The sequence below is a fragment of the Pinus tabuliformis genome, chromosome 9, assembly GCF_031772625.1.
Source record: "Pinus tabuliformis cultivar Carrire ecotype Pingquan chromosome 9, CPIR1, whole genome shotgun sequence".
NCBI lineage: Eukaryota > Viridiplantae > Streptophyta > Pinopsida > Pinales > Pinaceae > Pinus > Pinus tabuliformis.
Window position 1 is genome coordinate 1973023839 of NC_142307.1, and position 23418 is coordinate 1973047256.

Sequence of the window (23418 nt, forward strand, 5' to 3'; positions counted from 1 at the left end):
AATTAATGTCTTTTTCTTTGCAGCACATTGGTGGGAGTCATTTGGCAGCCAATATCCTCAATTGCAAAAGTTTGCAGTTATAGTCCTCAACCAAACTTGCAATGCTTCAGGTTGTGAGTTCAATTGGTTTGTTTTTGAGCGCATACACACAAAGAAGAGAAATCTTTTGGAACAAAAACAGTTAAATGATCTTGACTTCGTGCAATACAACCTTCAACTAAGGTGCAACCTGATCTAGATCCCATTTTGTTGGATGATATTGATCCAACATCAGAATGGATGGAGGAGACAGAAGCGCCTAAGTTTGATCCTAATTTTGATATCGACATGGAGTTACAGGGGGTTGATCCCAATGCAGATCTGGGAGCGCCATTGGAACCAGAACTAGTAGTTGAATCAAGCAAAGGAAAACAACCAATGGAAGGCACTAGTTGTGCAGCTCGACCAACTTGTGCTTCCATTTGGTCTAGTTTGATTGCTACTGTTGCTACTACTAAGGTTGTAGATGAGGTTGAGGCATCTTCAGGCTCTGATCCAGATGATGTTTATGTAGCTCCTGGTGATGATCTTGTGTCTAGTAGCGTTGATAAGTTTGATTATGATGAGGAATGATCTTGTTGATCAATGATCATTGATATGTACTTGTAGACTTGTAGTCTTGTAGTAGGCCAGTGGCCCCATAGCTTGTAGCATTGTTTTTGGACTTTATTAGCCATTTAAAGCCTCATTGCTTATGTATTTTGTCGATGATATGAATTGCACTCAGTTCCATTTTGATATATTCACCTTTACATGGTATATAGATGAGCAAACTTTGCATATTTTGTCTCTATTGTTTGGAATCATGGTTTGAAGTCTAAAAAATAGTTTTATTTCATTACAAATTAATTATTTCATGTATTTTTTTTTAAATTGGTTGATCAAGATCTGACCAGTCACAGTTTGACCAGTGTTGGTTTGAAACCTGGTTTATTAGGTGGACCGGTCGACCAGTCCAGTCACTAGTTCCAATTTTGAATACTATGCCTACAAGAGATGTCCAAGGTACTAAGGGTACAAGGTGACTACAAGGCCTTTAGGGAAAGGCACAACTTAAGTACAAGGCTCTTATCAAAGAGTAACGCAATTTGCTTTCCTTAGAGCAACAAAATATATGCACAAAAGACCTAGGGCTTCACTGGTAGGCTGAGAGTTCGTGTGGCCAAAGGTCGAGGTGAACAGAAAGGATTTCCCACAATTTATTTTAGCAAGTTCAAGGCATATGAAACCCTCAAAATGCCCCCAAGTTGAAGTTATCACTAAACTAGGGTTTACCTTAGAGCAAACAACTAGGGCAAAGAAATTTATGGATGAGATTGAAGTGAATGCCAACCCAAAGGGGCAATTTTGTGGCAACCACTATCCTCTTGATATTTAAACTCTCCAAACTCCAAAATTCTTCGTCCCTAGGAATTTACACCAAGCACTAGCTTGGATGCTTGGTCTTAAACATGGGGGATTCACTGGGGGAGAAATACCATACCACGTCGGTTCAAATTGGGGGATATATATTGAGGAAAAAATGACATAATATATTAGGGGATATATAGGGGGTGAAGGGTTTTTATATTGACGGGTATAAAAAATAGAGCTTAAAGTTAATGAAAAAATATAAAGGGGTATAAAAAATGTTAATGAAAAAATGGATACCTACAATATCTAATGAATGTAGAGGTTTTTTAAATTGGGAAAGTGTATTGGGTTCGTATTGGTAGGGGGTTAAACAATGTGATTTTTAGAGGTATTTTCCAATACGTAGTCAAATTAGGGGTATTGTTTAGGATGCCACAACCGCACGTGATATGTCAGAGGTTCACTGAGAGAAGCCCCTATGGTCTTAAAGGGGTTAAATTAGGTCAAGAGGGAGAAAGAGAAAAATTATGGATAAAAAGCTAAGATGATCATTGACAAGGAAGGCTAGTGCCTAGTCCTAGGGTCAATGGAGTCTATGGGTTCTTAAGATTGATATTATCTTGCAATGGAGTAATGTTATTTTGATAACCTAGCATCAAAACCCTAACTACCACATTTGTGAGGGATCAAAGGTCATTTGGGAGAGCTAACATGAGGTCACCAAGGGGATTTCCATTCACAGATACTATGTGTAATGCATGAAATAATATGACCTAGTTTCCAATAAATTGATCTTCAACAAAATTAGGGCACAAAATTACTCTAGATCATCAATTCATTCCATACATTAGATATGAAATCAAAAATTTGCAATAAGCAAGGCACTTACAAGACAATATGCATGAAACAATCCAATGTTTTGATCCAAAGCGACTTCTTCGAAGACAAGAACAAATGCTCAGCAGCTCAAGATAATTTTTGCCCCATAGATCACACATTTGCCATTAGAACAAGAGGTTGAAACCTCCAAAGTGGTAGAATTATCGAAGTCCAAGTGATGATGATAAACATAATGATCTTCTCCTCTATTTATATGAGGAATGATATCTATTTAGTCTAAAAGCCCCTAAATCTCAAGTAAAATTACAATAATAAATTGGGTTACAAGCAATTGTTTTATCCCTTAATGTTGAGGCAGCTCATTGCCCATCGGGGTTCGGACATGCCAGGGTTCCTTTCATGATGTATGGGAGCAATATGGTGCTTAGGAACTGAGTGATGACCATAACGAGTGAGATAGAGATCATGCTAGGCTTTTGCCCACATGCTAATGTATATGTCCAAACCATCTTTTGTATTTTGACATTCTTTCTTTTATTATGCTTGTGGTCAATATATGCTTTTTCCTTTTCTTTACGCTGCATCAACCTCCGGGAAAAGTTCTGGGCCCTACCCAGGTATGACAATGTATGGGTGTCAAATCCTCGAGAACAAATGGTGAGTTGAACCCGAAGAATGGAGGTGGAGTATAGGGTTTGTAATGTAAGATGAAAAGTGGTAAGTATGGAATGGAGATAGATGGAACACGCTATCTCAATCAGGGCTTCCCAAGTAATGCCCCTCCTATATCCATTGGGTCATTAGGGGAGGTCCCACTGGACTAGGTTTGAAGATTAACCCCCCATTTAAGGTGAGGGAACAAGATTACAGTCAAAACCACTCCTTCCTCCAGGTCACCCCATAATCCATATCAGAAGCCCAAAGTACAAACAAGCATAAGCACCTGATTGCAAAATGAATAAAGTACCTTTTGACAAAAAGCCCACCTTCATTCATGTGCTCTTGCGAGATGGGTGAGAGACATATGACTGATGCAGATGGCGAAGATGAATAGGAGCACGTCATCGGCTAGTGTTGGTTGTCAAGGGCTGCTCGTTGGCCATCTGGATGTAGAAGAATAGGAGAAAAAATTCTCCTATATCATTAACCAATCTTGGTCGGTAACAGGCTCTATATTAAATATGCTTTTCTTATCTTTCATTTCTAGACTCTGAGAAAACAATTTCCAGCTACTATAGATAAAAATTCCTTGCTGGAAATCTTTTGGGCATGATACCTAGTGGCATTTGATCCCTTAATCTCACAAGAAAAAATTCTAGTTTGTTGGAACTTGCAAGTTGTATATTGTTGCTGGTTATGGGCTCTAGAGAGATCTTATACAGTCTATTTAACATATCCTAGGCTATCCATCCCTAGATCATTAATCTAGAGTGTCAAGAAACTGTTTCGGTGGCCATTTCCAAGGCAGTTTGCTGTTGTCTTTATGTTTTATTACATATTTTACAATCTGCAGTCATAGGACAGCAAGAAAAATAACTTTGAAACCCCTCTACCCAAAGCTACAATCACAAAAATAACGTTAGACTACTCATTTTGATATATCTTGTATATTTGAGTGTTATATCTTGCTGGTTGTAAGTTATTTTCTGTAGATTTTATACAGAAACCAGTGGGGCAACCAACAATTAACTCTTCTACCTCATCCATAGACCCCATTTAAGGCACAAGTCTTTATTTGGTTGGGTGAGGTATCAAACGAGAATCCTACCATAGCCTTTCCAAAGGAAGTTGGGCTTAAAGAGAGAGGATTTGAGCCAAATTGATAGTGGACCCTCATCCTGTGTGCCAATCATAGTGGGTTGCCAGGACCTTAGACACCCTACTAGTTTGAATGGTAACAAGGCCTTCACCCATTTTGAGCCTTGATTTCTCCACTCCTTGGTTCCGATACCATATTAGAAAATAAAACTAGAAGAGGAGAGTAAGAAAACCATACAATTGGGAGAGAGAACCCTTGTATATTTGTTCATTAAACTTAGATAGGTCTTCTTACATTTATACAAGCGTAAAGGCAAAGAAGTTGCATGATGAGTTCCCATGAATTTATTCATTATACTAGAGTACTATAATGTACTTTTATTTACGTAAAGTAAAAGCTCTTGAGTGGGCCTAATGGTTAAGGGCATGTGTTTCCTCCTAAGAGCTCACAAATTCAAAACCAGAGGAGGGTTAGAGTAGGTATGCCTTCGTAGACTTAGCAGTCAAATCTCTGCGAAGAGGTGGGTCCCTTGTCCCACAAACAAGGGGATCTCATACACCAATTTGGTGTCTGGCTTGGCTGTGACCTTAAAATTGGATAATAATAATAATAACTAAAGATGTCCATAAATATTAATTATACTAACACAAAAAGTGTTAAAAAAATCCCCAACTATGTAAATTAGCTCCTACATTGAAATTGATGTATATGTATCAATCTTGTCAAACTCAAGCTTGACAAAATCTCAGCCAGCTTGGGACTCACTAAAACTTGACAACACATCAAACTCAACTCAAGGCTCAGCAAAGCTTGGCAAAAAAATGAAAAAATTCTAAATACAGGAAATTTGTGCAAAAAAATAATAAAAAAAATGAAAAAATTCTAATTGCAGGAAATTTGTGCAAAAAAATAATAATCATAGACTTGGGCGATTTTGGTCAAGTTTTGGCCAAGTCTTGGTGAGTTTGGTGTTTAATACTCTTTTCAAGCCAACTTGACAACATTGGTTAGTCTCTGTTGAGTCTCAAAACAATGATGTGTATACAAAGAAAAGATGGCATTAGAGCCCTCTACAATAAGCTTTTCTAGAATGACATGATCCTTTTGAAAAGGCATTAGTTTAGCATTAACTTATATTTTAACTAGGACTATTTATGGAACATGATACACACTAACATGGACTTTGAACATTCAATTTGGATTGTTAATATGTAATCAACTTTAAGGTAAATAATTAATAATATTCACACAAAAATGAATTAAAGGTCTAACCTTGCCAAAATCTGCCATTAAGCATTGTAATGATGTAACCTTAGCCCAATTGTCTTTAGTTTCTTATTAATAGTAATAGCCTTCTATAAGGGTATGAGCTATGGGGACCAAGCACATCTAGATATTGATAGAATCAGATTGAAAGGTTACAAGAACACACGATAATAAACTTTCTTAGATTAAAGGTACACACACCCTGTGAGATACTTTTGGTGGAAATGGGTTTGTACCCAATAGAATGCAAGGCAATAAGGAAACTAATACTATACAGATAAAGAGTGGCAGGAATGAATAGCAAAAGAATACCCACGAAGATCTGCTAGGAAGACTTAAAAAGGAGGAAAGACACATTGATCCTACAATGGAAGCAGTTGCTCAGCAACAGGGACATAACAAAAAGGCTTCCCATTATATAGGAAAGAAGGGAAAACCACATACATGACTGCTACATAATAGGGAGGAAGCAACAATTCTACATGGATCAAGAAATCAGAATTCAAGCCTACTTCAAACAAAACATCCCACACAGAGAAAAACAAGCTTTAGGTCAAATAAGAACCACTCACATAGACAAAGATGCCAAACAGGACAATGCAAAGAACCAAAAGAAGAATGGGGCATGTCGAGCATGTGGAAAGTGAGAGGAGGATACCAAGCAACTTTACCTAATTCAATGTTAGACGTATAACCACCACAAAAGAGTTAGCTTTTCAAATGTGAAAATTTATTTTCATGTTTCCAACTCAATTCACAATCTACTTAGAAACAATAGAAATTAAATAAGAAATATTATTTGCATAGATGGAAGAATACTAGCGATAACTTAGCATCACATATGAAAGTCGTGCTAAGAAAAACTGCGAAGACTTTGCAATTATTAACATACCTGCCAAATATGCAGCTCGTTTGCCAAAAATCTCCTTTGGAAGCTCTACTTGCTCAAAAGTTTTAGGGCTATGAAGTGGCAAATAGCAAAGATTGTTGTTAGCAATATAGAGGAAGAGTTAAACTTCCATTAAGAAATGCTAATGAAAGAAAAGAAAAGTATGTCGCCTAGACCAAAAGGGTACGACTTAGAGAGATTGCTAAGTCATCTCCATACTAAAGCAAGAAATAAATATTCAATAACAAATCACACCACTTTTTCTTCTACTTACTCCATTACAAATATGATATCACCATCCTCGTACAAATAATGAAAAGACTTGTCTTCAACATGAACTCCTGCATGCCAAAGTTAACAACTAAATACAATCATAGAATCGTTATATGACAACAAAGCCTATCATGGAAATTCTAGAGCATAGAAACAACCTGAACATTATACTCATCTAAAGATGTTTATTCCTCAAGGTGATACATGCTAGTTAGTATAAATAAATGTTAAGTTTTTGCAATCATTTAAGAACAAAAAAGAACATTGTCACCAAAAGAAAATGTTGACATCTAATCCTTGTGATTGGGTAAATATATGTAAATAAATAAATAAGAAATGTGAACAGTCATCGGGAGATGAATTGAACAGTTTCTCCCTCATGTATATAACAGACCTACCTGATGGAATAGATAATACGAATCAGTTTTTGCTTCATGGAGTTACTGCCTGGCCTGACATGGTATCAGAGCCAGCTCCTTTTTCAGCCTTTATGTCTTTGTAACTCCTAGTCTGCTCCTATGCTCTCCATATAATTCAATGATTGATTACCTACGCTCTCTATCTGACATTACCTGCATTCTGTCTGCCATACCTGCGCTCTCTATCTGACATTACCTGCATTATGTCTGCCATACCTGCGCTCTCATTGTCTGACATTACTTTCATACTTTGCGTTTCAATCACATTGCTTGGGTTTGGCTTTCCATTGACATCGCTTGGGTTTTGATTTCCTTTCAAGTTGCTTTGTTTTGGCTTTTCATGCACATCTGTACGGTTTGCAATATCAACCAACACATCTGTCACATGGAGGAGCTGCGGTGAGCATGGTCCCGTTTGGAGTCTGGTGGAGAAGCTGGGTATTGTGGAGATGCGAACGCTGGATATATGAGATTAATGAGATTAGATGCGAACGCTGGATTATTAATACGCATATATTTTTTTGTTGAACGTTGTTACAGTGATTATTAATACGCATATATTTTTTCAATGAAAACACCATTCCGTTGAACGTTGTTACAGTGATTATTAATACGCATATAGTCTTTCAATGAAAACACCATTCCGTTGAACGTTGTTACAGTTATTATTTGCCCGAAAGCTTCCATATGTTCTGCCGCTCCTGCGCGTGAATATTTGGGGAGACAGCATGGCTATGCGTGGATATGGACGGGATACACGCTTTGCTTTGGCCATATTTCCGTAATTTTCACCACAGTTTTTATGATTGTATCAGCGCAGAAGGTTAAAGGAGTAATAGTTTATTTTTGTGTGGTAGATGTTAAGACTGTGAAGGTGTTTGAGCAGAAACAATTTTCCTCAAGATTTTCCTTATTTTATTAGTCATTCTGGATTTAAGGAATACCATATATTGATAATGGTGCCATGAGCAGTTCCTTCTTGTCAAGGGCATGGATGCTTGATGTATTGTATGAAATAAGGTTGAAAATACAAATGGTGATATTCTATATGGATAAAATATAGTTTTGCTCTTTGCTAGCAGAAGTATTTTTTTACAGTACACAGATTTTTTCTTGCTAGCAGAAATATTTTTTCTATCAGCAGAAATAATTTTTTACAGAATGCATTCAATCATATCAATGGTGGGAATAGTTCTCACTTGCAAGGAGAACTATCCTGAATGGTCCCGGATGATAAAGCACACCCTCATTTTCAATGAGTTGTGGAAAGGAGTGTGTGTCAGAGAAGGAGACAATGACCCAGTACAGCCTACCTCAGACAAAGAGCTCGTCATTTGGGAAAACAAGAACAGCAAAGCTTATGCATTAATCGCAACATCTGTAAATGAAGAGGTGAGTCGCCATATTTCGTCATATTCAACTACCTTTGAAGCCTTACAAAAGCTGAAAGAACTCTATGACTCACATTCTGCACTTGAAGTTGTCCAACTCATGATTAAACTCTTCACTCTTCAACTGCAAAATAATGATCCTCTTACTCTTGCATCTGAAGTAAAATCTATAATGCATGATATCAAATCCACTAAGGTTGAATTGGATATTCCTCTTATTGCTTTTCTCAAGGCACTTTATCCTACTTACTCCAATTATCTTGAGTCATTACAAGCAAATGGAAATCTCAAAGATATAACCTTTGACTCTCTTGTGAAAAAGTTTGCTGAAAGAGAGAAAGCTTTTGGAAACAAGATAGCCCTTGAATCTTCTGAAGAGGTTGTGTGCCTTGCTCATAAAGAAAAGCATCCTGCTCAAGATTCTACAAGAGGAAGAGGTGGACGAAGAGGAAGAGAAGATATTTCAGAGGCAGGGGGGGCAGACATTCTCAAGGAGAAAAGGCAGATTTGCACTGCATTCGCTGCAAAAGAAATGGATCACATGATGCCTCTACATGCAAGCTACCATGGGACAAAATTGAGCAGAAAAGAAACCAACAGAAAGGTAAAACTGATGATACAGACAAAGGTAAAGCACCCGAATCCGCTCACTATGTTGTGGCACAATGTAACATTGGAGTAAATGAAGATCTATTTAATGCTTCACTTGATTCTTGGAAAAATTATTGGTTGCTTGATTCAGGAGCAACCTGCCACATGACTCATAGAAAAGATTTTTTTGAAGATTTCACTGACAATGTTGATGGAGCAGTGTACTTTGCAGATCAATCAAAAATCAAGGCATCAGGACTTGGCACAATCAGGCTTAAACTGCCTAGTCTTCCAAACTTTCTTCTGGATCATGTTCTATATCTCCCACAGCTCAAGAGAAACTTGCTGTCCTTGGTCCACATCCACCAGCAAGGTCACTCCATTCATATGTTTGATGGCAAGCTTGAGGTAAGAAAAGCATCTGACCACTCACTTGTCATGAGGGGAATAGAAGAAGAAAGGCTTCTCAAACTTCAAGGAACCTCTGCTCATGCACAACATTTCTCATACAATGCTCATCATGAAAAAGCTACACTTGGACATTTGAACTATGACAGTCTCCGCTTGTTGAAGAAAAATGGTGTTGCTGGTTTGCCTACAATTCCTAGAAAACTTAAGCAATGTGATGCTTGCATTCTAGGAAAGCATAGCAAACAGTCTTTTCATGATTCACATTCAAGAGCACATAAGAAACTTGAACTTATTCATTCAGATTTATGTGGTCCAATGACTGTTCCTTCTGCAAATGGAAATAAATATATCATGACATTTATTGATGACTACACCAGAATGTGTTGGGTTTATTTATTGAAGAACAAATCTGATGCCTTTCAAACATTCAAGAATTTTCATAAATGGATTGAAAATGATGCACAATCTCATATTCGGTCTATTGATAATGGAAAAGAATACACATCAAATGAATTTGAAAACTATCTTCGCCAACATGGGATCAAACATCAAACAACTATGCCTTATAATCCCCAACAGAATGGTGTAGCTAAAAGAATGAATAGGACAATCTTAAATATGGTACGATCCATGCTCTTCTTCAAAAATGTAAAGATAATGTTTTGGGCTGATGTTGTTCTATGTGCTGCATATATAAAGAATAGATGTCCATCTAATGCTATAAGAAAGAAAACTCCATATGAAATGTGGTATGGACATGTTCCTTCGGTAAAGCATCTCAGGGTCTTTGGTTCCACATGTTATGCTTTGATACCAAACGTACATAGAAACAAACTTGCTGCTAGAAGTCGTAAGTGTATCTTCCTGGGATATTCAAACACCTCCAAAGAATACCGTCTCTATGATGAAGAAATATAAGAAGTTTGTTGTATCTAGAGATGTAATTTTTCTTGAATCATCCAAAACTGACAATATTGTTGAGCGGCAACTTAATCGCTTGGATAGATTCGCCAAAACAAAATCATTTCAAGAATTTGATAATCAAATTCCACATCTTGAAGGGGGGATTCCTATACTAGATCAACATGTGGAATCTTCTTCTGAAGAACACTCTCCCCCACATGAAACTCCAACAGCGGATGATGCTTTAAGTGATGTAATTGATAGAATTGGGAGACTCAATCTTGATTCAGTCCCAACTAAATCAACGGAGCAGCCTGGACCATCTAAAAAAGGTCCCCCAAAGTGGGTGACAAAGACATTGTTGGCCCTCAGTTTTGGTCTATTTTTACTTAGGGAAACCTACTTAATCCTTATATTTTCCATCCATTTTCCATCACATCCATCTCATTTTGATGTATTTTATGCATATTCAGGTGTTTAATTTTAGTTTTGCAATTTCTAGAAGTTTTTATGAAAATTGAGTTTCAAGTGCAATTTTGGACTGAATCAGAAATTCCCATAATAGCTATGTGGATGACATGTTTGCAGGACACTTGGGCTCGAGTTTGATGCATGGATGGACAGCTTGGGAACTAGGACTAAGCTAACTCCACTTGGTTCGGCCAGAACAAGATTTATTAGGCCCGGTCAAGGCTGGTCAAACATGACTAGTCACCAGAAAATCCCTAATAAATAGGGCAGTTTTGAGATTTTATGGGATTGACCATATTTCTTGGGATGAATTGGATGAGTTCGACTTAGATAGGTGGATATGAGTAGATATGAGTGTTAGAGATAATATAGATCAGTTTGTTTCATTAAACCTCTATTTAAAGCCAAGACTTTGATGGCTTTTGTAATGGAAATGGAATTTGTATGTCACTGTTGTATACTTTGAGTTGGGAGCTAATTTGAAGAACTTGTTTCATTCCAATTTGTTGTTCATGCTTGGTTGATTTACTAAAGTTGCTGTAGCTGAGATTTCTTCAAGTGTGCAAGGCAAGGGTGGAGGTCCCCCACACCAAGCTAAGTACACTTCTTGGTTCAATTTTTGTAGTTTTCATAGACTAGTTTTTGTTTCAAATGTATTTAGATGTGTGATGATTGCTGAATGAATATTGGTTTAATTCTAATCTACATATGAAGGGACACACAAGAATCTAAGTTAAATTCTCCTTCTATTTGATCTTGAACTAAAACTGAATTTCATTCTCCATTTCTTATTTGAAGTTATTTCTGCATTTATGGTTTGAAGCAATGGTGATTGTGATATAGTAGGATTGTGAAGAAGGACAATTTGGACCTCTTAGTTAGGAGCTCTTCTTTTTACATCTTCGGGATCATAAACCATTGTTAATTAGTGCTCTTAGATTCATCTTCATGAAAGTAGTATTGTAGGGAAGGACAACCTGGTTCTCCTAAGTTAGGAGCCTCTTCTCTTATATATTACACAAATGAATTAGAAATTGTTAAAATAGGTTTATATTTGTAATATGTACTTCTTTAAATCTCCAAACCTTATCTTCTAAACTTGATTATATCTGATGTCCATATACAATGGATTTGTCTCCAAGTTTTACAAACCCGGATTGATAATTAAATACTTGTGTTTAATTTAGTCAATAAATTTGCTCAACATTTTGGCACCGTTGCCGGGAAGGTAATTATCAGCATAGTCAAATAGAAGATAAATAAAAACACTAAAAATTTAGTTAAGATACAATTCTCTTAGTTATGTTTCTTTATGCCTAGAAATAGAGATCCTAAAATTAGGTTTCCACAACAAAACCCCCCAACAAAAACATAAAATCAAAAAAAAATAACTACAAAATCCATTTTCAACAACAAGATCTAAAATATGATGTTAAAGAATAGGCTACAACACTACTCCATTCCTCAACATTCTTTCTCATCAAGTCCTTATGATCAAATAAATTTTCATGTCCAAAATTTCATTAAAGTATATTTTTCAAATTTGGATATGAGTTTACTTATGATCTTGTTACGAAAATGGATGCACTGGAAATTCTCTTATACTTGAGAGAATGAATTAGTTTTCTAAAATAGAATAGGATAACATAGAATAAATAAACAAGTAGAATGAATTCACAATAAGACTTCCATAATAAATTTGTTTCAAACAATTTCTTCAAATCACGGTTCAATATTCATTTGAAAGGACTACATGGCAAAATGCAGTAAGAGAAAGCCTATTTTGGGTAGTCATATAGGATCATTTTGAAATCATGGTTTATTTTACATATCTCTTGAAATCTAGTTTTGGAATCCATTTTGAAGTTTTCAATTTATATCACAAATAAAAATGTGATCAAAATCAAAACTAGGTCTCAAGTGAAATGTTGAGGACAGAGTTAGTACAGCCTATATCTGAAGTGTCTAATGGAAACATTTTTATCTGAAATTCATAGGGAAGATAGCCCTTTGAATCTAGTTTCCAAATCAATTTGAATCACTTCAATCAGGTATTATATGAAAAAGTTATTCTTGAAATACTAACTGCTTGTCGAAAAATCTGCATGGTGACAATTCTAGGTCTTGACTGTTCATTGGCATATTTGAAATACCAAATCATCTTCTTTTCAAAACCTGTTTATATGGGAGATATATATTCAAGTCTAGTTTAAGACACAATTTGAATCATCCCATTTGGAAGTGAAATGAAAATGTTATGCCACATTTAGTGACTACATGTCTTCAAAACAATATAGTAAAACTTTGCCTCCTAGGCTTGTTCATCACCAATTTTGTGATATCAAACCTAAGAATTTTTAAAACCTGTTTCTACTGGAAATACAAAAATGAATCTACTTTAATCTCCAAGTGGAATTACATTGATTTGATCTTTATCAAAGAAGTTACACTTCAAACAATGATTGTTGGCCTAGTTAAAAATTAACAAGCAGCTCTATCAAACATGGCACTCCTTATGATTTTTACCATATCATTTTAAACCATTTTGAAAACCTGTTTATACTAGAGGTAGCCATATGAACTCACTTCAACTTGGCTTTGGAATCACTCTAATAGGATATCAAACAAATATTTTGTAAGCAAAATACCACTAGGAGGTTTAGGCTGGCCACCATTCCTCCAAGGGGTAAATAAATGCATTATGTTTGTCTATCATATTTGGACTTGTTTTTTAAGCAATGCTTGTAATGATTTACATGTTTATTGGAAGAAGAGAGACTGTACACCTCTCTTCCTCCATCATCTAATGTTGTATTGCAGGCAAGTGCTATGTTTTTGCAGGTCATAGGAAGAATGAAGGAGTGAACTCCATGGATAAAGTAATTTTCCAAATCAAATTCATATTTTAGAATATGAATACAAATGTTCAAGTCAAAGAAAAGTGAAGATACACCTGATGTTGAGTTCATTCAATGAAACTCAAACTCTTGAAGCTTGCTCTTTAATGTTGACCAACAACACCAATAAACCCTACAACATGATCGAGATCAAGGCAAAAAGACATGACGCTAATCATTAGAAGAAGCAGTCAAGTTCAGTACCATGTCAAGTCACATCAATCTCCGAAGAAGCCTTTCATATTGAATTCATATTGTTCATGATTTGATCATCATCATTTGTTCATGATTTGAATTCATATTGTTCATCATCCATATTGTATGTTAAGCTCCACGACCATGCATGTTGAAGTCCAGACTTATTATCTATCCATTTACTACTTCAATATAACCTATTTTCATAAGCTTTTCAAAATTCCCTACTCCATTACACCCCACCTCCATCTAGAAAAAGAAAAAAAAAAAAAAATAGAAAAAGATCAAAAATAATAAAGGAGTTTGGTTGTGAAAATCCATGAAAGCGGCACAATACAAACTCGAATTCATCTTGGAAAACCAACCAGCTTGGCCAATATGAATTCTCTATTTTGTTTTATCATTTCTTCAATTTGAGTTTTCAGGAATCATCCTCCAAAATAAACAAGACTTGAGGACAAGTCTTCCCATCAGCAAGGGGGGAAGATTCGCAATAAGAAACTTAGTTGTGCAGCTAAATTGACGACAGAACTTGTATTGTTGGCAGTTGGGACCTGAAATATTTTTCAAATCAATTGCAGAGGGACCTGAAATGTTAGCAAACACACATGTATATATTGCATAAAAATGTACATGACAGAAGGGACCTGAGTTATTATGAATCAATTGCAGAGGGACCTGAACGACATCAACAATCAATGGACCAGAATCAATGAAGGATGCTAGAATAGAAGGCAGAAATAAGCTCTATGTTTCTATCTATCTACGATATTCGAACAAGACAATTTCATCCAATATTGTTAAAGAAGAGCAGCATTCATCCAATACTATCAGGGAAGTACAAGTATAGTAAGTTCTCTTGCTCTTGTAAATTCAACTTTTTGTAGAAATTTTTAGACTTTGTTAAAATTGAGTTAATACCTGAATGCATATATTCATTACATCACCCATTATCTTAGACCTAATCTTATATTTACATTCCATTCATTATAATTCATATCCATTATCCTTTCCTCCATTAACCACATTCCTATTCATTATATTCATTTCCATATTCATTATCCTACCCATTTAACTATCATTCCATGTTCATTTCATAACCCTAACCCTAAGTATCTTTCATAAAGCAAAAGTGATGAAAGTGAGGATTTAATAAGTTAAAACCTGCACCACAAATAAAACATTAGTATTATGGGAAATAATTTTAAATATGACCAAAATGGTCATTTTAAAATTAAAGAGATATTGTAAAACATAAGGGATGTGCACATTATGAAATATATTTCAAGAAAATACAAAATAGGAATGATTAATGTATTAAATATATCATAATGCATGAAATGGTAATACGATATTATCATAGCAAACTTTATGAAAATACGATGTGATGGTGCAAGGTTATTATACCAAACCTTATGATAATACGGTTATTATGGTAAGCCGGTGGTAATGCATTGAAATACGATGGTATATATGATAGTCAACAGATAAGTCACGGTAGTGTGAGTTGGTATGCAGAAGGACAGCCATGGTATGGATTGAACGACGGCTTCAAATGAATCACGCATTGGCAAGGCAAAGACAGCCACAACCGGCATGAAGACAAACCTGTGATTAAATGATGCAAGCAGCTGTAAGATTTATGCAACCAATGTGGAAATCAAAACAAACAATATATACAGCAGTCACGGCATATCAATGAAACGATAAGGTGAGACTGGTCAAAAGAACCGACAATTAGCCAATAAGATTTGAAAACAGTCAAGCAATTGAGAACAAATCCTCTGCTCCTCTCAGAAATATTTTGCTGGTTGCTAAATGCATTTTTTTTGACAGAATAGAAGGATGGCTTCAAAGGTGAATGCAAATAATAAAAACAACACAGTATAAACGGTCCTATTCAGCAGTCAAATGGAGACTATACACGGCATAATGGACAAAACAGTGAAAAGGTCAAAACGTTTTGAACAAGCAGAAAAACCCTGTGCGTATTAACAGAGAAGAAAAATGTTTGATGCTCAGAACCCTCTGCGTATTAACAGCTCTGCCACTGTTGCAGCTCAAAATCATAAATTTGCTGCCATCACAGCCGTTGAGAGGCTCAGGAAAACAGTAGATGCCATTAGCATATGGCTGAAAGAAGTGAAACGTTTTGACAGAAGCAGCAATGTAGAATATATAAGCACGCTATGAGAAGAATAATGCATTGGTTCAAAGAGATAGGAGAGCGTAATTCTCTCAATGTTAGCAACGCTCCACCAGACTCCAGAAATCCCGTGAAAGAAGGTAAGAGATTGCCTCCAGTTGTTAGCAGATTTCAAGGAAAAATACTCGTGTTAGGCATTGCATTGTGAGCTAAAACTTCAGTTAAGGATTTATCACAATAGATACACGCTGGCCACCTGTAGATTTTGAGATACACGCTGCCACAACATTTCCCAGAAATTCCTCATGCTTATTCGTTTTCTTTGGTTCTTTCATTATATTTTTTTTGTTTAGGTATATGTTAATCATCTCGATATTTTATACATCAGTTATAAGATATGCATTTACCAGTGTCACGACTGTCATTCATTGAGACTCTTCCATCAGCAAAGCCATAGGGTGTTTAAATGCAGTTTAACAATGGAAAACGCAGTAATTGGGCCACGTTGCAGAGGAATCACGATAGTTCATCACAACCAGTGAGTTTTCTTGCACAAATAAGGCACGGGGAATGCGTTGTTAGCTGTAAGGTGAAAAAAATCAAAATAAATCATTTGACAGATCCCGGTTCTCCATGAAATAAAATGTTTATTATGGGTTGACTGCATGCTGAAGTAATGAATAAAAAGTTTGAGTGAAATCTTGAAAACATGTAGTTCGTTGAGCCTAAACTACACTTGTACATGCATTTCTATGATCAAACAGGCAAGTTTCAGCTTCGATACGTGAAGGGATGGGTCTTTAAAAACAAAGTGTGGGCTGATGTTTAAAGATTTGCGTTCATATTTGCTAACGCAAAGCCAAATTTATATTGATTATCATATTTTGATTGAATTAAACAGCGCAGTGGTGTATATAGGTCATGGAGCAATGAAATGACATATGACGATTGTATAAACAATGCAATGTTTTATATTGGTCATTGAATGATGAAGGGTCATAGTTATATACAATGCTGAAGATTGATTTATACAGAGAACAGAATTTACAGTGGGCAAAATGCGTTTCATCCATGTATGGTTTGGGCAAATCCGTTTCATCTATGTGCACAGTGAAAAAAATTCGAACCAGAGAGGGGATTTTGAGTTAAGAAGCAATGAAAACATGTTCAAAATGTTTTCAAGATCTTTGTATACAAAGAGCAAAATTATTTTTTTGTTTTTATCAAAGCAATAGACTCCTTTTTACAGTAGAAGACATAATACAAAAATTTAAGGCAAAGAAAAATTGATTTCATTGCTAGAGATGGATTGTTGGTAAAGAAAAAAATCAATTTCCTCTAAGATTTTGATTTCTCAAGAAGCAGCAAACACATGTGCAATCAAAGATAGAAGGAAACGAGTCAACTGCTAGTGGAGGTAACAGATAAGGAATCAGGGACCATATCTTTTAAAAAATTCGAAATTGCTAATAAGCCATTATTTTTCGTTGTTTTTCTAAAGCAAACTAGAATGAAATTTGAAAAACGGAGACATGGGTTTTCTTCAGAACGAGCCTAATTAGGCTCCATGCAGGCAAGTTTTTTCAAATTCATTTTTATTTGGGGATATTTTTATGGTTCTTTTGACCCCTATTTTGCAGATTGCATGGGTAAACGAGTGGCTAAGTTGAAAGTGAATGCCTAGACATAAAAAAATTTGCTTCTTTTAATGAGATGTAAGGGCAACTAGATATTGGATCCTTTGAGTAAAATTGTTGATTTGAGAGGGACATGAATCCTGTGTCGGAATGTATTGCAAAATTCAAGTTTTATTTGTTGTCAGAAGCTGCTCATCCAGAATGATATATTGGTAAAGAAAGTCATCCACAAGAAAAGAGAAGAAGTAATGAAAGCATAGATATCCTTTTACAGGTAGCTCAAGAGAAAGCTTCATCTTCAAGGGACAGAGCCATCGATAGAACAGCAAGGGAGGTCAGCGTACAGAGGCAGAAGATCAATGAGACAAAGACAAGCATGAGGACATGCTTGAAGATCAGCAAAGGGGAGATGTTGGCCCTCAGTTTTGGTCTATTTTTTCTTAGGAAAACCTACTTAATCCTTATATTTTCCATCCATTTTCCATCACATCCATCTCATTTTCATGTATTTTATGCATATTTAGGTGTTTAATTTCAATTTTGCAATTTCTAGAAGTTATTATGAAAATTGAGTTTCAAGTGCAATTTTGGACTGAATCGAAAATTCTCGTAATAGCTATGTGGATGACGTGTTTGCAGGACACTTGGGCTCGAGTTTGATGCATGGATGGACAGCTTGGGAACTAGGACTAAGCTAACTCCACTTGGTTCGGCCAGAACAAGCTTTATTAGGCCCGGTCAAGGCTGGTCAAACATGACTACTCACCAGAAAATCCCTAAGAAATAGGGCAGTTTTGAGATTTTATGGGATTGACCATATTTCTTGGGATGAAATGGATGAGTTCGACTTAGATAGGCGGATATGAGTAGATATGAGTGTTAGAGATAATATAGATCAGTTTGTTTCATTAAACCTCTATTTAAAGCCAAGACTTTGATGGCTTTTGTAATGGAAATGGAATTTCTATGTAACTGTTGTATAATTTGAGTTGGCAACTAATTTGAAGAACTTGTTTCATTCCAATTTGTTGTTCATGCTTGGTTGATTTACTAAAGTTGTTGTAGCTGAGATTTCTTCAAGTGTGCAAGGCAAGGGTGGAAGGCCCCCACACCAAGCTAAGTACACTTCTTGGTTCAATTTTCATAGTTTTCATAGACTAGATTTTGTTTCAAATGTATTTAGATGTGTGATGATTGCTGAATGAATATTGGTTTAATTCTAATCTACATATGAAGGGACACACAAGAATCTAAGTTAAATTCTCCTTCTATTTGATCTTGAACTAAAACTGAATTTCATTCTCCATTTCTTATTTGAAGTTATTTCTGCATTTCTGGTTTGAAGCAATGGTGATTGTGATATAGTAGGATTGTGAAGAAGGACAATTTGGACCTCCTTAGTTAGGAGCCTCTTCTTTTACATCTTCTGGATCATAAACCATTGTTAATTAGTGCTCTTAGATTCATTTTCATGAGAGTAGTATTGTAGGGAAGGACAACCTGGTTCTCCTAAGTTAGGAGCCTCTTCTCTTATATATTACACAAATGAATTAGAAATTGTTAAAATAGGTTTAGATTTGTAATATGTACTTCTTTAAATCTCCAAATCTTATCTTCTAAACTTGATTATATCTGATGTCCATATACAGTGGATTTGCCTCCAAGTTTTACAAACCCGGATTGATAATTAAATACTTGTGTTAATTTAGTCAATAAATTAGCTCAACAGACACTTGAAAGTGTTCATCCTGATGAGGTTGGAAAGACAGGAACCAAAAATTCAAACTGGAAAAATGGAGGTGATGTAGATGACTCTAATTCACCGTTGATATGGATGTTTCTTATGATTGTGAAATGAATTTGTCTACAAATTTTGAACCAACTTCCTTCAAAGAAGTTGCTTCTCATGATGAATGGAAAGAAGCGATGCAAAAGGAGTATGATGCCCTCATAAAGAACGGCACTTGGAAGCTGGTTGATCCTCCATTTGGAACCAAACCAGTTGGCTGCAAGTGGGTCTACAAGAACAAGTATAAAGATGATGGCTCACTTGACAAGCACAAAGCTAGGCTTGTGGCAAAAGGTTTTGCACAGAAAGAGGGGTCGATTATGAGGAGACTTTTGCCCCCACAGCAAAATGGGCTACCATCCAGACACTCTTTGCACTAGCAGCTCAGAACGGTTGGAAAGTCCATCAAATAGATGTAAAAATTGTTTTCTTGAACAGAGATCTAAAAAAGAATGTTTTTATGTCCCAGCCTGAAGGATGTGTTGTGAAAGGACATGAACATAAAGTATGCAAACTTGTGAAGTCCTTCTATGGCCTCAAACAAGCACCGCGAGCCTGGCATGAAAAACTAACTGACCATCTTCTAAAACTCAATTTCAAACATTTTGATCTTGATGATGCAACTTTATTTGTCAAGAAAGTTGGCAAAACAGTTGTATATCTTGTGGTATATGTAGATGATCTTTTGATGACAGGGAACAATGAAAGCTAGATTGCATCCATAAAGAAGGAATTGGGGAAAAATTTTGAAATGACTGATTTGGGCTATGTTCATTACTATCTTGGCATTGAAGTAACCCAACATCCGAAGTCCATATTTCTTTCTCAAAAGAAATACATCGGAGATTTGTTGAACAGGTTTGGCATGACAGAGTGCAATCCTCTTACTACTCCAATGGAACAAAACTTAAAGCTCACATCTATTGAAGGAAAAGAATTTGAGGATGCAACAAAGTATAGACAGCTTGTAGGAAGTTTCAACTACCTAACTACTACCAGACCAGACATTTCGTTTGCTGTTGGAATCCTCTCCATGTTTATGCAAAAGCCTTGTGAGGGACATTGGTCTGCTGCAAAAAAGGTTCTAAGGTACTTGAAGGGAACTCAAGACTTTGGAATCAAGTATACACAGGTAGATGACTTCAGCTTGATTGGATACTCTGATTCAGACTTCGATGGAGACAAGGAAACTGGAGTATCAACTTCAGGATATGCTATGAGTCTTGGATCAGGAGCTGTCTCCTGGAGATCACGCAAACAATCAGTTCCAGCAGATTCCACAACAGAAGCAGAATACGTGGCAGCAGCTGAAGCAACAAAAGAAATTGTGTGGCTCAGGAAAATTCTTGAAGATTTGCAGGTAAAACAAGTACAATCAACTCCACTCATGATTGACAATACCTCTGCAATAAAGTTGGCCAAGAACCCAAAGTTCCATGATCGAACAAAGCACATCAATACTAAATATCATCTGATTCGACATCATGTTGAGGCCAAAACAATCCATCTCCGTCATTGTTCCACAAATGAGCAAATTGCAGACATCTTCACCAAAGCGCTTGGAAGAGAAAAGCTTGAACGATTCAGAACGATGCTTGGACTCACCAACATCCCTTCAGATTAAGGGGGGGAATGTTGACACCTAATCCTTGTGATTGGGTAAATATATGTAAATAAATAAATGAGAAATGTGAACAGTCATCGGGAGATGAACTGAACAGTCTCTCCCTCATGTATATAACAGACCTACCTGATGGAATAGATAATATGAATCAGTTTTTGCTTAATCGAGTTACTGCCCGGCCTGACAGAAAAATCCAAGAAAATACAAGACCAATTATTTGTTGGGAAAAGTATATGGAATATTACAATGAATTTCTACAAAAAAAATTCACAACCGTCCCTCGATAAGGAACCCCTAGTAAAGTCTCTGCCAGCACATCTTCATAAATGTTTTCTTAAATAATATGTAATGGTATGTATTCTCTAAACAATATTTGTGCACTCTTATTTTGGTATCAATGCCACAAGTTTATGCATTGGTAGGTAGGTTGATATTAATAGATTTTTACTGACATTTTTTTAATTTAATTTAATTTAGATATTAAAGTCTACTACCTTGTTCAATTGAATTAGTATGAAAATAGCCAAAAGATTTTCCAAGGCTAATTTTAACAAGACAAAATGATGGATGAGATACTAACAAATAATTGGACAAAATGCATAATCCTATTAGAATATTCCTATTTAGTATTTAATACTCAGTCTTTTAGATGTTGCTATTTTTTCTTTTAAGCAGTTTCTTAGATGAAACTGAGTGTTTCCATATTCTACATAGAAACCTGATGTTTCTATTATTGTAAATATCTTTGTATTATCATTGAGCTGTTTGCTCATTCTGAATTAATTCATTCGATATTCTTTTATGGTATCAGAGCCAGAAAAAGAGATTTCTTGAACAGTTATTTCCTCTGCATCCTAATCTCTTGAGCTCTTTCTTTCATTCATTTCTAAGGTCGAGCCCTCTGTAAGCCAGGTAGCCTTCACTGAGTCTTAGCCTCGGCTTTGCTCACTGTGATAAAAGCTTACAGTCGTCTATCTCGATACAGAAATGGATTTTTCTTCCTGCGTCTCTATTGTGCTCTCATAGGACGGCAATTTCTCCTTTCTTCTACAGATTTCAAACCAGAAATCCTCGCCGGCACTTTCATTTTCAAAGGGCCTGTGGCTCAACAGTCTTCGGGCTGTCATAACCTGCGACCCTGTCAACGTCGAATTTATGCTCAAGACACGCTTCTGCAAACTTCCGGAGGGACCACGCTGTGACGCGGATTCATTCTGCTCGATTATTATTACAGTTGCTGTGCGAATTAAGGGAGCTGCCGTGTAACACGACGCTACCGTATTTGGTCAATCGCATTTCTCTCCGACAGTGGAACCACAAATCGACGGCAGCGTGGGTGTATCAAAACAAAGACGCATCACGTGACGGCATTCTACGACCGAAAGACTCGAAACAAAGACGCATCACGTGACGGCATTTTCCACCGAGTACTTTCGATTGCGATTATAGTCAAGCATCTGATACATTATGGTCGATACACAGTAAAACTTGTTCAGGCTTCCGCAAGGGTCTTTCTGAGCTCCGTTTGGGTTGTGTTTGCTTAGCGATCGAGTTCCAGGAAGCTTTTGGATCGATGCAGGCTAGGGTTTGAAAAACAATTCGGTGTATTATTCTATGGCCTTGCATTTTGTGGACTGAACGTAGAATTGCACGGTTTACGTCGGCTCGGCTCGGGTTTCAAAGGAAGTAAACAGTGGCATTCAATTTATGGAACGCTCAGCTTAGTATGATCTAATTTGATTAAAGTTTATTTTGATTTTCTTTGAAGCGGTGGGACCCGAACAGCAAATATAATCGTGGACAGCTCACGATTTCAGTCTACGTATTTTTTTCTCCTCTTCAAATCAGCTTTAATTTTATGAAGATGCATGCGACCTCTTGTCATGGTTTTGGTCTGGTGTTTTGATCTGGTGCACTGATACAGATCTGAGTTATTTTTTTTGTGCAAGCCTATTTCTTTCAAAGCAGAATTTGTTAAGGTTCGGTACAGTCATCTTGATATTTTCTTGGAATTTATTTGCGGCTCCTTCATTTGAAAAGGCATCACCTGAAAGAGGAATTTTAAGCAGGCAGCTACATTTTTTTTGTGTGTCAGACTTCTGTATTGTCTTTGGGAAAATGGCCACGCTCACCAATCTGATGTTAGAAGGAAATCAACGCTTTAATGGCAGCAACTATAACATTTGGAAACAAAGAATGCTGACCATTTTTGAATACAGGCGTCTTGATCAGCTCATTTTGGGCAAAGAGCCTCGTCCCGGTACAGCTGGTACCGATCAAGATAAATTTGATGATCGAAATCGAGAGGTTGTTATGCTTCTCAAGCTCTCTGTCGCTGATGATCAGTTACCACAGATTCCTTCTGGCAAGACAGCTGTCGAAATCTGGCAACAGTTGAAAGAACTGCACGAGACATCTGACAAAAGCAGAGCATTTTTTCTCAAAAATCAGTTGTTCTCCATCATGATGGATGAACATGTCTTTACAGGAACATCTCAACAAAATTAAAGACATTCGAGATCAGC

General features: G+C 36.4%; 1 protein-coding gene across 4 annotated transcripts in view; it reads right to left on the reverse strand.

Moving 5' to 3' along the window:
• The window catches only part of LOC149156912 (elongation factor P (EF-P) family protein), a 340259-nt gene that overhangs the window by 199282 nt on the left and 117559 nt on the right, over positions 1-23418 (reverse strand). For all 4 annotated transcript variants that reach the window (XM_089438784.1, XM_089438782.1, XM_089438785.1 and 1 more), the window contains 2 exons: positions 6421-6487; positions 6150-6217 (listed from right to left, as the gene is read on the reverse strand). In XM_089438784.1, the coding sequence (XP_089294910.1) occupies positions 6150-6217; positions 6421-6487 (135 nt within the window). The remainder of the gene's footprint in view (positions 1-6149; positions 6218-6420; positions 6488-23418) is intronic.